The sequence below is a fragment of the Laetiporus sulphureus genome, assembly GCF_001632365.1.
Source record: "Laetiporus sulphureus 93-53 unplaced genomic scaffold LAESUscaffold_16, whole genome shotgun sequence".
In the NCBI taxonomy this organism is placed as follows: Eukaryota; Fungi; Basidiomycota; class Agaricomycetes; order Polyporales; family Laetiporaceae; genus Laetiporus; species Laetiporus sulphureus.
In genome coordinates, this window is record NW_024468525.1 from 219,451 (window position 1) to 231,923 (window position 12,473).

General features: G+C 54.5%; 8 protein-coding genes across 8 annotated transcripts; 5 read left to right on the top strand and 3 right to left on the bottom strand.

Moving 5' to 3' along the window:
• Window positions 1-1,228: 1,228 nt before the first annotated feature.
• LAESUDRAFT_749542 (uncharacterized protein) lies at window positions 1,229-2,845 on the top strand (the record flags this gene model as incomplete). The annotated part of the gene is made up of 2 exons (XM_040911563.1): window positions 1,229-2,758; window positions 2,834-2,845. Exons 1-2 carry the CDS (start codon window positions 1,268-1,270, stop codon window positions 2,843-2,845), a joined length of 1,503 nt encoding a protein of 500 aa, XP_040764956.1. The 5' UTR covers window positions 1,229-1,267.
• Window positions 2,846-3,177: 332 nt separating this feature from the next.
• On the bottom strand, window positions 3,178-4,268 carry LAESUDRAFT_812223 (uncharacterized protein; the record flags this gene model as incomplete). Its single annotated transcript, XM_040914386.1, has 2 exons — window positions 3,178-3,939; window positions 4,009-4,268. 2 exons carry the CDS (start codon window positions 4,266-4,268, stop codon window positions 3,255-3,257), a joined length of 945 nt encoding a protein of 314 aa, XP_040764957.1. The 3' UTR covers window positions 3,178-3,254.
• Window positions 4,269-4,722: 454 nt separating this feature from the next.
• Window positions 4,723-6,918, bottom strand: LAESUDRAFT_725121 (amidohydrolase). Its single transcript, XM_040908758.1, has 12 exons — window positions 6,712-6,918; window positions 6,424-6,650; window positions 6,065-6,366; window positions 5,934-6,006; window positions 5,783-5,872; window positions 5,581-5,729; window positions 5,424-5,517; window positions 5,282-5,364; window positions 5,142-5,221; window positions 5,072-5,087; window positions 4,826-5,004; window positions 4,723-4,762 (listed from the first exon to the last, which is right to left on the bottom strand). The coding sequence occupies exons 1-12, from the start codon at window positions 6,886-6,888 to the stop codon at window positions 4,727-4,729; spliced, it is 1,506 nt and encodes a 501-aa protein (XP_040764958.1). The 5' UTR covers window positions 6,889-6,918; the 3' UTR covers window positions 4,723-4,726.
• A 221-nt stretch (window positions 6,919-7,139) lies between these two features.
• Window positions 7,140-8,571, top strand: LAESUDRAFT_749545 (uncharacterized protein; the record flags this gene model as incomplete). The annotated part of the gene is made up of 2 exons (XM_040911564.1): window positions 7,140-8,486; window positions 8,510-8,571. The coding sequence occupies exons 1-2, from the start codon at window positions 7,181-7,183 to the stop codon at window positions 8,569-8,571; spliced, it is 1,368 nt and encodes a 455-aa protein (XP_040764959.1). The 5' UTR covers window positions 7,140-7,180.
• Window positions 8,572-8,778: 207 nt separating this feature from the next.
• On the bottom strand, window positions 8,779-9,669 carry LAESUDRAFT_713709 (uncharacterized protein; the record flags this gene model as incomplete). Its single annotated transcript, XM_040907010.1, has 1 exon — window positions 8,779-9,669. One exon carries the CDS (start codon window positions 9,667-9,669, stop codon window positions 8,779-8,781), a length of 891 nt encoding a protein of 296 aa, XP_040764960.1.
• Window positions 9,670-10,047: 378 nt separating this feature from the next.
• On the top strand, window positions 10,048-10,386 carry LAESUDRAFT_616976 (uncharacterized protein; the record flags this gene model as incomplete). Its single annotated transcript, XM_040903225.1, has 1 exon — window positions 10,048-10,386. A coding segment is annotated over one exon (339 nt), but the record flags the coding sequence as incomplete, so codon positions are not given.
• Window positions 10,387-11,031: 645 nt separating this feature from the next.
• Window positions 11,032-11,223, top strand: LAESUDRAFT_611936 (uncharacterized protein; the record flags this gene model as incomplete). The annotated part of the gene is made up of 1 exon (XM_040903172.1): window positions 11,032-11,223. A coding segment is annotated over one exon (192 nt), but the record flags the coding sequence as incomplete, so codon positions are not given.
• A 39-nt stretch (window positions 11,224-11,262) lies between these two features.
• LAESUDRAFT_631000 (uncharacterized protein) lies at window positions 11,263-12,009 on the top strand (the record flags this gene model as incomplete). The annotated part of the gene is made up of 2 exons (XM_040903394.1): window positions 11,263-11,489; window positions 11,790-12,009. Coding segments are annotated over 2 exons (447 nt in total), but the record flags the coding sequence as incomplete, so codon positions are not given.
• Window positions 12,010-12,473: the final 464 nt, after the last annotated feature.

The following is a 12,473-nucleotide window of genomic DNA, read 5'->3' on the forward strand; positions in this document are numbered from 1 at the left end:
GTATGTTATTTGCACGATATTCGCAGGTCCTATCAGCTGACACCATCATTGACGCGTTTCCCACTTCGAATAGACGACGAGTTAGAAGCGGTACACGCTCTTTCCGCGAGTTCCTGAGCAGCCAGAGCCGCCAAAATGGACATATTCTTCACAGCGACGAAACGCCAGGTACGATGCCGGTGCTGCGGTGAGCTTGAAAGCCGCCCATTCAATGTAAGCAAAAATGTGTGAAATGCTGTCCGTGTCGGGAGGCACGCCAGGGCGATTGGGAATCCTGCGAACTTGTGGCCTGCAAGAGTTGCCACTCACTGCATCTGTACGGTTGCCGAGGAGGATCAGGTCTATTTCCCAATTCTTTCGGCTCAGGACTCTCAAGAGGCGCCAGTCAACCGAGCAAACGGCAACGGCCCGGCTTCCTCTACAATAATCATTCTTATTTTCCTTGTCCAGTGCAGAGGATGGCGCCAGAGCCTTCGTGGAGGAAGGTTAAGGTAATCTGAATGCTACTACAAGATGCAAAGATGCTTATAGAGAGTAGATGAGACTCCACATCAAGTCGAACTGTATGCTCACATGCGATAAATGGTGCTGCAGAACGATATCTGTCACAACAGTTGGCACTGGAATGGTAGTCTAATCGACACGGCACTTGACATGGAGTGGTTTTTCATGGTGGCGTGTCAAGACCCCAAAAGTATGTCCAATGACAACGACGAGCACGACTTTCCAAAGTATGACATGCCAAGGGGTGAGACTAATTATTCTCCAAAAATTGTGCTAATGATGAATTATTCACGAACGCTTGCTCAATGTGCAACATCGCCTCCATCACCGCCCTCACGGCCCGCCATGTCTATGAGCGCTCGAGCACGGCTGGACTGTGCGCCGTTCGGTTTCAAGCACAAGGTATCGAGAGTTACGTACTGGCGCTGAGGACACGAAACCTTGCGACTTGCGACTTCAGATTTGGGAAGTAGACCTGATCCTTCTCGGCAACCGAACCGATTGTGGCAACTCCGTAACAGTTTATTCATGCCTTCACGCTCGTATGGAACTATTTCTGCCTGTTTGACCGTACATTTCCAAGACTTAAGCCTCAAGGCATTGTGAACACGCGGTCGCGAAAACGCCCTCCGTATCAGGTTCTTGTAATCACGTCCTCGTGTATCTCACTCATCTGTATATAAGTCAGGCGATTGGCATACATCCCTGCTGACCCGTCATCCTTCTCCTTTCAACCAACTGAGCACAGGCTCCTTCAGCAGCTATGGAGGCTTCTCGCTCGCCAACCTCATCTACAGCAGCGTCACCATTTGACAAAGCGGATGCCGACGTCATTGTACGCACTTCAGACATGGTCGACTTCCATGTCTTCATGGTCATCTTGCGGTTTGCGTCGCGGTTCTTCGAGGACATGTTCTCACTTCCCCAGCCTGTCCATCCCGAGGATCATTGCGAACAAAGCAGCCGAGTTCCCATCATTCCCGTTACCGAGGACAGCGCGACTCTGGATTGCCTACTCCGCTTGTGCTACCCGATACCAGATCCGGTCATAGGAGATGCCGCCCAGATGGGCGCGGCGTTGGAAGCCGCTATGAAGTATCAGATGGAACAGGCCACGAACCTGCTGAAGCAGCAGTTTGGCCAGATCACAGCTGCCAGTCCGGTCCGTGCATATGCGGTGGCGTGCCTTTTCAACCTCGAGCATGAGGCAAGGCTTGCTGCGAGAGCTACGGTCAGCATCCAATGCATACAGTACGATGCAGAGATGGACAAGATACCTGCCGGAGCTTTTCATCGTCTATTGGAATATCGTCGTATCGGCGGCCCAACTGACGATCGGGATTTTTGTCGACCCATCCGTGCAAATCCTGCAATTCCCCCATCGATTGACGAGCTACGTTCCTTTGAAGGCTGGCAGAGTCACCCAGATAGAGGAGTCTCAGGGGAGACTGCACCTTCGCCTAGGGCATTATTGTCACCATCGCAGTCAGTCAACCTACCACCTGCCGACATGATCGTGCTATCTTCGGACGCAGTGCAATTCCATGTCCACAGGACCCTTCTCACATACTCCTCACCAGTCTTCGCGGACCTTATAGGCGAGACCACCGCAACTCTGCAATTGGATGCGACGTCTCAGGATATCCCGACGGTTGCTCTGGAAGAGCGCAGTGACAACCTGTCGAGGCTGCTCTTGTGCTGCTATTTTAGCGGAGACCCGGAATTGGGAGACTTTCAGGTCGCAATTGACATTTTGAAGAGTGCGACCAAGTACAAGTTGGCGAGAGCCATGCAGGCGGCGAAGCGAAGAGTGATGGATCACCTTGATATGGATCCTGTGCGTGTGTACTTCGCCGCGAGCCAGTACGGATGGGAGGAAGAGGCACAGGTTGCGGCCAGACATGCTATCTACGAGAGAGAGGACTCCTATTGTCCAGAAATGGAGGAAGTTTCGGCAGCCAAATATCATCGCCTGCTGGTTTACCGCCAGAAGTGCATAGATATCATCCGAGGACGCTGGGGATATCTGTCTCTCTCGATCCAGCCCTACGAGTGGGGTAATCGGGGCCGCATCAGCAATAACCAGCAGTCATTTAGTCACTTCTTCCAAGGACACCGGATAAAAACACCGGAACAACCTCGCTCTACCGCATTAATCGCAATTCCGGTTATACAGAGATACACTGGTAACATGGATGGCATAATTACCGAAAGCATGACATTCTATGATGCCGTACAAGAGGATATCGCTCAAGTGAGTACGGTTTTTGCCTGCACAGAACAGAATAGCGTCATAACACGACTTGCTGATATACTTCTCTTATGACAGATTGTGTTTTGAACAGTGGCTGGGGTATTTCATACACTTGCGACTCTGTATCCCGGTCGAGGCTTGTCTACCGCAGAGCGTGGTAAATGAAAGATTACACTAAACCTATGTAACGCCGTAGGGGGTTCAAATGAACTCATACATTCCATTGTGATTCAGCGCAAGCCGAAACACTACCATAACCACGAAAGATTGCCAGCTCAGCGGCGCGTTTTCCATGAAAGCGCGAATGTTCATCTCGATAAGCAATCACCAGCTTACCTCACTAGAACGACTGTTTTCCGCAGTAATAAGAACATGAACTTGAGCCTTCGCTCTAGCCATTCCCGATAGATGAGAACATTCGGAGCAAGTGAAATCAATTTAAGACGACCAGGATATCTTCCAAGCAGAGTAACATTCGTGCACTGCGGGCATGCTTTTACAATTCAAATATCTTTGGAAGCTCATCCCAAATCTCCCGTCGCGCCTCTTCATGCCGTTGCTTCATGTAATTAATACATACCCAGCAGAGTCCCCGCTCTTCCCCCTTCTCCTCAATCCACCGGTCAATGTTGGTCAGCGCATCACAGGAGGCGAAGATGTCCTCCTGCAGTGCATCGCCTGCCAGCGCTACCAACGACTCGATGCACGAGTCCGGCATCGGACAGCATGGGTCGAGGCTTTCCGCGGACGGTCGCAGACATAGTGTGGCGGCACTGTTCGCTTGCATCAGGTTCATCCTGCCGGCTACGCATCTTCGTAGATCGTCCAGCGATAAGCATTCTCTGCTGCAGTCGGAGCGTACGACGCCTTGCACGAGATGGATAGCATCGAGCTGACAGCACAGGTAGAAGGCGATGGGAAGGAAGGTGTTCAGTTCGGAAGTCTTGAGCTGCCGTGCAGCATTGATCACGGAGAGGAGACTGGCGTGGTCGTCCGCCGAGAAGGGGTCCAGTTGAAATGGGCTCATGGCATTGAACCTCTCGAAGGACCTGGGATACGCTTCCGACAGGCGATGAATCGCCTCTTTATGTAGGACTTGGATGTCGTATTTATGCGCGAGAGATATGATTCCGGATGCCACCTCGGGTATCTTATGGTGCATATCCAGGTCACCGAAGAAACTGCAGATGCGCACGCAGGCGTTCAGCGATAGGATGAGTGACAAGCGGCAAGCTGTGACTGAGACGTACAATCTATCATACAGCGCGCTCAGTGCAAAATCCAGATGGAGTGGGTCGTCCGGCAACCGTAGCATGGGACACGCTCCCGTGGAGCAGTAATTTGGGGATAGCGGAAGGAAGAGTTCGCGGAACCCGGGCGAACGCTGCATAAGCACACCGCGGTGGACACGGAATCCTCTATCCCCTGCGATCAAGATGACATTGCCGTCATCATACCACAGATGCGCAACACGTTCAAAGTTTTGCAACTCGGAATGCGCAAGAGCCATGACGGGTCGAGATAAGTAATCGTCGATAGTTGTTCGTGACAATCGTGACGCTGGGTCGTGAGAGGTATCTACCATTGTTCCTCAATACAAGAAATATTGGTGGACCAAGGAGGCAATCACTCACCTGGGCGCGAGAATAATTTACAAGTACAGGTTATACAGCAGAAGCGGGGGCGATGCAAAACGATAATGTTCGGGATGAGAAGGAGGGCTCAAATTAATATATATACGGTCGTCAACGCCACTCGCGCGCTGCTGGGCTGTAGAACACGTGACCGCGTCGCGCAGGCCGATCACATCCGAGTGGCTTTGCCGCTGGCAGGTAAACACGAGGCAAGCTACCAAATGTGAACACGAGGCACTACTGAATGTGTGAAACAACATGCGATAGCCGTACAAACCGTGGCGATCAATGCCAACTTGATTTACAATAGCATCTTGTGCGTGTACAACATCCCTCATTCTTTCATCTGCTCCTCCCAAGCCTTTCTGACCTACAACAGAACGGTCAGCACGACGTCCCACGGCGCGACATACTACAGAGCCGCCATACGCACCTCGCCAGCAAACGCACTATCATCGAGCAACCTGAAGCCCGCCATCGCCAAGCCCTTGATGGTGATCAGCGTGGATTTGTGCGCCTCTGCCTTGCCCGCGGCCTCCGTGAACTGCGGCGTGTGATTCGCACCGTTAGGCACCGTCGGAATGGAATATCCGGGGTGCAAAGCAGGGAGAGCTGTCATGGATGGGTTGGTCAGCACTCCGCGACACTTTTGACCGCAACGTGCAAAGGGGCATCGTACCGTACGTGACATCGCCCTAGTGTCATGCGATTAGTGCGAATCCAGCTCGTGCGAGATTGCGCGGACGTACAAAATCGGTCGATGCAGCCATGCCCTCTTCAAACACGGTTGTTACGCCATAGCGTGCCACAACGTTGGCATATTGGTGCCCTACGAACGTATTCGGACTGTCGGTCACCAATCACACGCTGGATGCTGGGAAAACTATACCAAGGATGTTATTTTGTCTGAGATCCTTATATCCGACACCTTCAGTGATAGTCAACTTGCAACCTGTGGCATGTGCAGCAGCCCTAAAATGAATGAAGTATCTGAGTGAGTGGTTCCAGGATACAAGGGTCATCTCACGTACTCGAAGCAGGCTTTTACACGGTCTCGAAGGATTTCGACCTCGCTCCATGTCGGTGCGCGTACAATCCAGCGCATCTTGGAGTAGTCCGGAATGACTAGTCAACAGGTAATTTTCGTTCATTTTTGAAAGAAGTCAACATTCCAGCGCAAACACGTACTGTTAGGAGCCCAGTCCTTTCCACTCACGATTCCATGCACGCGATGAGTAGGCTTTATTTGTTGCCTCAGCACGGAGATACTCGAGTATGCGAGGAAGGCGGCGTCGAGTGCATTCTGCGCCTCCCATGGTGCCCACGCAGCGTGAGCTCTGCATTGTATCGAGATCAGGAACCTGAGAATCCGTTTAATGAAACTACTTACCCATGACCGAAGAATTCGACATCGATCGGCTGGGATGCCAGTGATGGGCCGAGGTAGGCATGATCGACGGGAGTAGCTGAAGGATGGCACCTGTTCCGAGAGCATGCATTAAATAAGTGACACAATCTAGGATGATCATGACCACGCGCACATAATGCACGCATCCATCTCCTTGTATGCGCCACGCTTGAGGAGAGAGATCTTGCCTCCTCCACCCTCCTCAGCTTTATTCGAGCCATTCTTCAGCATGCATATATGGATTGACGAAGCGCATACACGTACCCGGAGTACCAAGCAAGATAACCTTTCCCGACACATCGTGCTTCTCAAGAGCAGCCTTAATCGCCAGCGCGACGCCGACGCCAGCAATGGCAATCAGGTTGTGGCCGCATGCGTGTCCAATACCTGGGAGCGCGTCCATCTCCGAGTTCACGCCGATCACGCGCGGTTTCTCCTTCAAAGCCTTTGCGGAAGTGGACTTGTACGTGTACACCGCACTCCAGGCAGTCTCGAGGCCGAGATAGTGCGGAATGACGTCGAAGCCATGCGTGGACATGAACTTCGTGAGTTTGTCATGGGTGCGTCTGGAGGGAACCTCCACAGTCAGACATATCTCACTCAAAAAAAACGACGTCACGAACCTCTCCTCCCACCCAAGCTCCGGGTGATGCAGGATGTCGAGGCTAAGCTCGCGCAGCTCGGGGTCGAGCTCGTCGATCTTGTCCTCGATAGTCTTCATGACGTCCGCACGGAAGAGGTCTCCCAATGCATGAGCAGCATATGCGGGAGGCTTCTCCGAGTGTACATCCGTCTTGTGGGCGCCGGGCTCGTAGTAGAGGCCAGCATTGGCAAAATGAGCGTAAGGTGGCTGATATGATCGTATCGAACGTTAACCCACTTGATGCGTATAGCCACGTTATGGCACTCACCAGCTCTCCATCACGAACCACCTCGGCGGCATCAACAGTCGGCGCCGTGGGTATCTCGGCGATGCGGGGAGCCTCCTGGACGCGCGACTGGGACTGGGCTGATGAACGCCTCCGCCAAAATGGCCGAAGGCGAGCGACTGGGAAACACCCGGCTTGAACGTCTGAGCCCGACATCATTTCCAGCAGCAGCGCTCAGGTAGGTCCTTTGAGGCGTTCAGCGTCGCCGAAGAAACGGGGACTCATGGAATTCAACCTTTTATAGAGATAGGTAAGAGAAGGCTGAGATAACGTCCGGGAGCATCGGAGCGCCGATGGTCATAAGCTTGGAACATTACTGCACGCAATGCACAGAAATTGGTTTTTTTGATCACGAAAGATCAATTCAAATACATTGCTGAACAGCATAGAGTCCTGCAACCCTTCTCTCTCTCTTACCACGATCATCTCTTCAGCGCTTAAACAGTTTTCTATGTCTCAGCCTCCAGCATCGCAGCCCTCCGGGACGGCGATGAGCTCTACTCAACCACTACCTGGCGAAGATCACGAGATGTCGCCGAATGGCCTTGACGAGGCCCCTCTCGACACCCCCGACGACGAAATATTGTCGGCCTGCGGTAATGATCTCGCGACGAAACTTGGACGCCTGTCCAACAGCCTCTACGACCGCAGGGACATCACTGCCGAGGAGATCCTCGGCACCCTTAGCAAACTCATGGACCTAACCTCTCTAACCATCCACGACCTCGGCATCGCCAAAGTCTCCCTCCTCGGTCCTACCTTCGATACTATCGTCGGTGAGGCTGATTCATTTACCTCTCACCTGATCTCGATGCGAGGAGGACCGGCACAACCGGCCTCCAAGAAAGCTCGCATCGACGACACGCCGAGCGATGTCATCGCCGACGCAGTCAAGGGCGCCCTTGGCCCTATCATGTCCGATATCATGAGGCGTTTCAACCGCCTCGAGGATGAAGTGCGGCGCAAGCCTGCCTCACGCTCCACACGTGCACACCCCGATGCTGCTCGCGATACCACGCCGCCGCTTAGCTACAGTCAGGCTACGACAGCTGCGTCCGCCACCCCTAACAAGGGAAAGCAGGCGCCAGCTAAGGCGAAACCCCAGGCGCCTGTTAAGAAGGCTGCCACGTTCAAACCCACGCTGCTCTCTCTGACGGAGGAGCAATACGTGAGGTTACATAAACTCGGTGGCCCCGCCATCACACGTACTGTTTGCAATGCGCTGCGCGCCAAACCCTCTTTCGCGAGGGTGACGCTGCATGCTGTCACATTTTCTCCGGCTCGTAAGCTCGTGTTCCAGTGGGCGCTCGACACCCCACAAGCCCTGATCACCGAATCCGCGCCCATCGTGCGCACCGTACTGGACGTCCCTGCCCCAGCGGTGGGAGGCCAGTCGGACATGCGCCCGGTAGTGCAGTGGACCAAATTCTTCATCCCCGGTTCGGTCATACGGGCCACGCCTGGCGATCAGCCGTATTCTCCTGAAGCGCTGTGCGCCCATCTTCAGACCAACCCTGCGTTGGCACATGCACACTTCTCCATCATGCCCCGTTTCCTGTGTCCCGTCGATCAACTGGGGTCGCGCGATCGCGCTCCAATTATGTTCGCTGTTGAGGACCCCTCTGGGACGATCAAGTCATCGCTCCTGGGCAAGGGGGCCCGCTTCGTGTTTTTGGACTGTCAACGACTTTCTGTAAAAGAGTACACCGACCGCCCCATCTTTGCGCAGTGCACGCACTGCTGGAAGATGGGCCACCGTATGTCCACCTGTCCCACAAAGAACCGCAAACCGGCCTGCCGGCTGTGCGGCAGTTTGAACCATCGCGAGGATGCGCACAGTGATGTGTGCAAACCCTGCATCGATGACCGTGCTGCAAACGGCATATCTGCTCCCTGCACGCATTACAAATGCATAAACTGTGCTGGGCCTCATGCCAGCAATGATGATTCCTGCCCAACGAGGAAAAACTACCGCCACCCGGCGACGCGTTCCATTCCGTCCCAGGGACTGGCCGATTCTCAATGATTCATACACTTTCATTCTTTCAACTAAATGCAGCGCGTGAGAATACGCGCCTGCATACCATATTCAATCGACTCCAACCCTCTGTCTTTCTCTGCCAGGAACCCTGGTGGGGACAAATCGGCGAACAGCAGGTCCATGGGGCAGAAGGTGGCGAGGCCATTTTTGGCACCATCAACCACCCCCAGTGGACGGCATTCTTTACTCCTCATTCCTTGGGTGAGCGTGCTCCCCGAGCTATCATATTTGTTCACTCCGACATCCTTATCCATTGGCGGGTTTATGTCCGCCGCGATATTATCTCTGATCCCGATATCATTTGTTTGCAGTTTACTGCCGGGGACGTCTCGTTTCTCGTCACTAACATATACAACCGTGGGCGAGCTACGCTCCACCGCGAGTTGAACCTTCTCATGGGGGCCCCGGTGCCCGCCACCCTTCCCATTATTATTGGAGGCGATTTCAACCTTCACCACCAAGCGTGGAGTTGGTCCGCCATCCCTCAATATGATAACACCGCGATCGGTTCGCAGTTCACTACGTGGGCTGCAAATCGTGACCTTATGCTTCTCAATGACCTCGATGTGCCCACTCGATGTGGCCAGCGAAACCAAACCAATTCCATTATTGACCTGACCTGGTCGTCGGTCACTGATAACTTCCTCCCGCAGCAATGGTCTGCACACGACGAGCTCAGGTTTGGATCCGATCATCGGGCCATAACCTGGTTGGTCCACATCAACTGCCCTGGTGGTGTCGAAGAGGCGCCGCCGCTGGGCCAGCGTATCGATCCAGAAAAGCGCAAGGACTGGCTCGCCGCCCTCGGCTTGCAGCTGGCCATCAACCCACCTCCGGCTTTCTATCACATCCACGACGATCTGGAACGAGGCGCCGTGGCGCTCATCAATGCTATGCATGCTGCGATCGTGGACGTAATGCCCGATCGTAAGCGAGTCTCCTCCCCCACTTCACTGTGGTGGAACGACGACTGTGACCGCGCCGCGGCTGCCGTCTCTGCAGCTGATCCCCTCAACAACCACCCCCAACGTCTCCAGCTGCGGTCCACTATCCGAGCTGCCAAGCGAGACTGGGCTAACCACGTTATCCAGAAAGTCCAAGACCGCGATCCTTGGTCGCTCACATCCTGGTCTGTCGGCCGTCGTCGAGCCCCACTACCTCCCATTCGAGGCCGTGATGGGCTCGCGTTTGAGGTGCCAGCGCAAGCTGCCGCTTTTCAAGATACGTTTTTTCCTCCGCAGCCGGGCCCACTGCCGGTTGCTCTTCCTGATGATCCTCCTCCGCGTGCAGCACGTCCCTTCGAGGATGTAACTGGCCCGGAAATCTTTGCCGTCCTTCAGACGGCGTCCAACACCACGGCGCCCGGCGAGTCCGGCGTGACCTGGCGCCTTCTCAAGTGGGCCATGCGCTCGCCTGCGGGGCATCAATTCATTCCTTTCATTTCTTCTTCCATCGCCCTTGGTCACCTTCCGTCTGCTCTCAAGCGGGCGGTGGTGGTGCTCATTGCCAAACCCGCTAAACCTGATTACTCGCTCCCTAAAGCGTATCGTCCCATCGCTCTGATGGAGACACTCAGCAAACTCATCGAGAAGGTTGTGGCCAAACGGCTCCTTTTCGACATTGGACGGTACGAGCTCCTCCCCACTAACCAATTCGGTGGCCGGGATAAGAGCTCGGTCATCGACGCGGGCTTGTCCCTTGTCCATGACGTCCAAAGCATTTGGCACCGAAAGTGCGATGCTACGTTTCTCGCTCTCGACGTCGAGGGTTACTATGATTCCATCCGCCATGAGCGGCTTTTCCATTCTCTTCGCATCCTCGGTTTCCCTGCCCCAATTTGCGATTGGGTGCAATCTTTTCTCACCGGTCGTTCAGTTCGCATTCGCATCGGCGACGAGCTGGCTGACTCGGCACCGATTTCAGGAGTCGGCATCCCTCAGGGGTCACCGGTCTCCCCTATCTTGTCTACCATTTATTCCTTTCCCGTCTTCAATTTATTCCACAATGATCCCAATGTATTCATCAAAGGCTATGTTGATGATATTGGATTGCTTGCGGAGGGTCTCACACTCGACATGTCCACGGACTTCGCTGTCCGGGCTGTCCCTGTCGTGAACCACACCCTCGGCCTCCTCGGTCTCCGCGTGGGGGCTGCGAAAACTGAGGGCATCCATTTTCCTCACCTCCCTCTTCACCGTGTACGTTTGCCGATGATCACTCTCTTTCCTGGTGAGCGGGACGAATTCATTGTGCCTGCTCGCCCATACACTCGGTGGCTTGGGTTCTGGTTAGACCCGCGCCTCACCTTCCGTCACCATGTGCGTGTTATGACGACGCGTGCTATTTCCCGGGTCCAAGCATTCCGTATGCTGGCCAACACCATTCGCGGCATGTCTGTCAAGGCTGCTCGCACCATTTATCTTTCCAACATTCTGTCCGTGCTCACCTTCGGAGCACCGGTCTATTTTCATGATTTCCGCCAAGCGACGCTCATTCGACCGTTGCAAATCGCCCAGAACAAGTGTTTACGCTGGTTCTTGGGGGCTTTCCGCACTTCACCCGTGGATGCTATGCACCACCTGGGCAGTATCCTACCCATGCGATGGCAGCTGAATCGCATATGCGACCGTGCCGCCGTCCGATTACACACACTCCCTTCAACTTCACAGGTACTCGCCAGGATGCCTCATCCTTGGCCCATCACCGCGGTCCCCGAGCCGTACCCGATCCCTATTCGCGTCATCTCCCGGGCCAGGCGCCCGTTAACAATCATCCACCAGTTGGCGCGGCGAACGACTCCAGGCGTCGTCCCCGTCATTCCCTACTACGCGGCTCCATGGGAGTCCTACCACAAGTGGGGCGATCACATTCACGTCCTCGCCCCGGCACCCCTCAAAGGTGCTTCAAAAACCTTCGTCGACGAAGTGCTCCAGCCCAAGCTGGACGAATTTGCCACCCACCCCTCCTGGATGTGGGCATACACCGATGGGTCGCGACTCAAGCATAATCGGGTCCCTAGAGCGGGCGCAGGTGCGTGCGTGTTTCTGGCCGGAACTCTTCTGCTCGAGCGATCCTGGGGCCTTGGACGTCAGTCCGAGGTGTTCGACGCTGAGATGTTCGCCCTCGCTGCGGCGGCGGAGAATGTCTCACGTCTGCTTCGTACCAGGCCGCACGTAGAATGTGTGGTCTTTGCTTCAGATAATCGCGCAGCGGTGGAGTCGATTCTCGATCTCCGCCCTCACGACTGCCAACTGCATTCCATCCTCTTCTATAGGAAGATAACCGAGATGCTCGAAAGCCGACCGGATCTGCGCATTGAAATCGTGTGGATCCCTGGTCATGCTGGCTTTCTGGGCAATGAAATCGTTGACCGTCTGGCGAAGCACGGTGCTTCCTCCCCAGCCACTCATCCACCTTCACTGGTGTGGGCGAAGGGATCTGCACGCATAAGAGCCCTTCATAAGTGGAGGCGTGACTTCCGTCGAGACGCACATCCATCCGAATTCCGTGCAGCAGTCACGACCGAGCCTAAGTTGACCTTGCATTGTTACTTCAAGAAGAACGAAGACCCTCGTAATGTCGAGTGCCGACTTGTCCAGCTGCTCATGGGGCATGGCCACGTCGGCAGCTATTACCATCGCTTTGTGGCAGAAGAGTCCACACAATGCCAGTGCCGCACCACTAACCTACAGACACGCGAGCA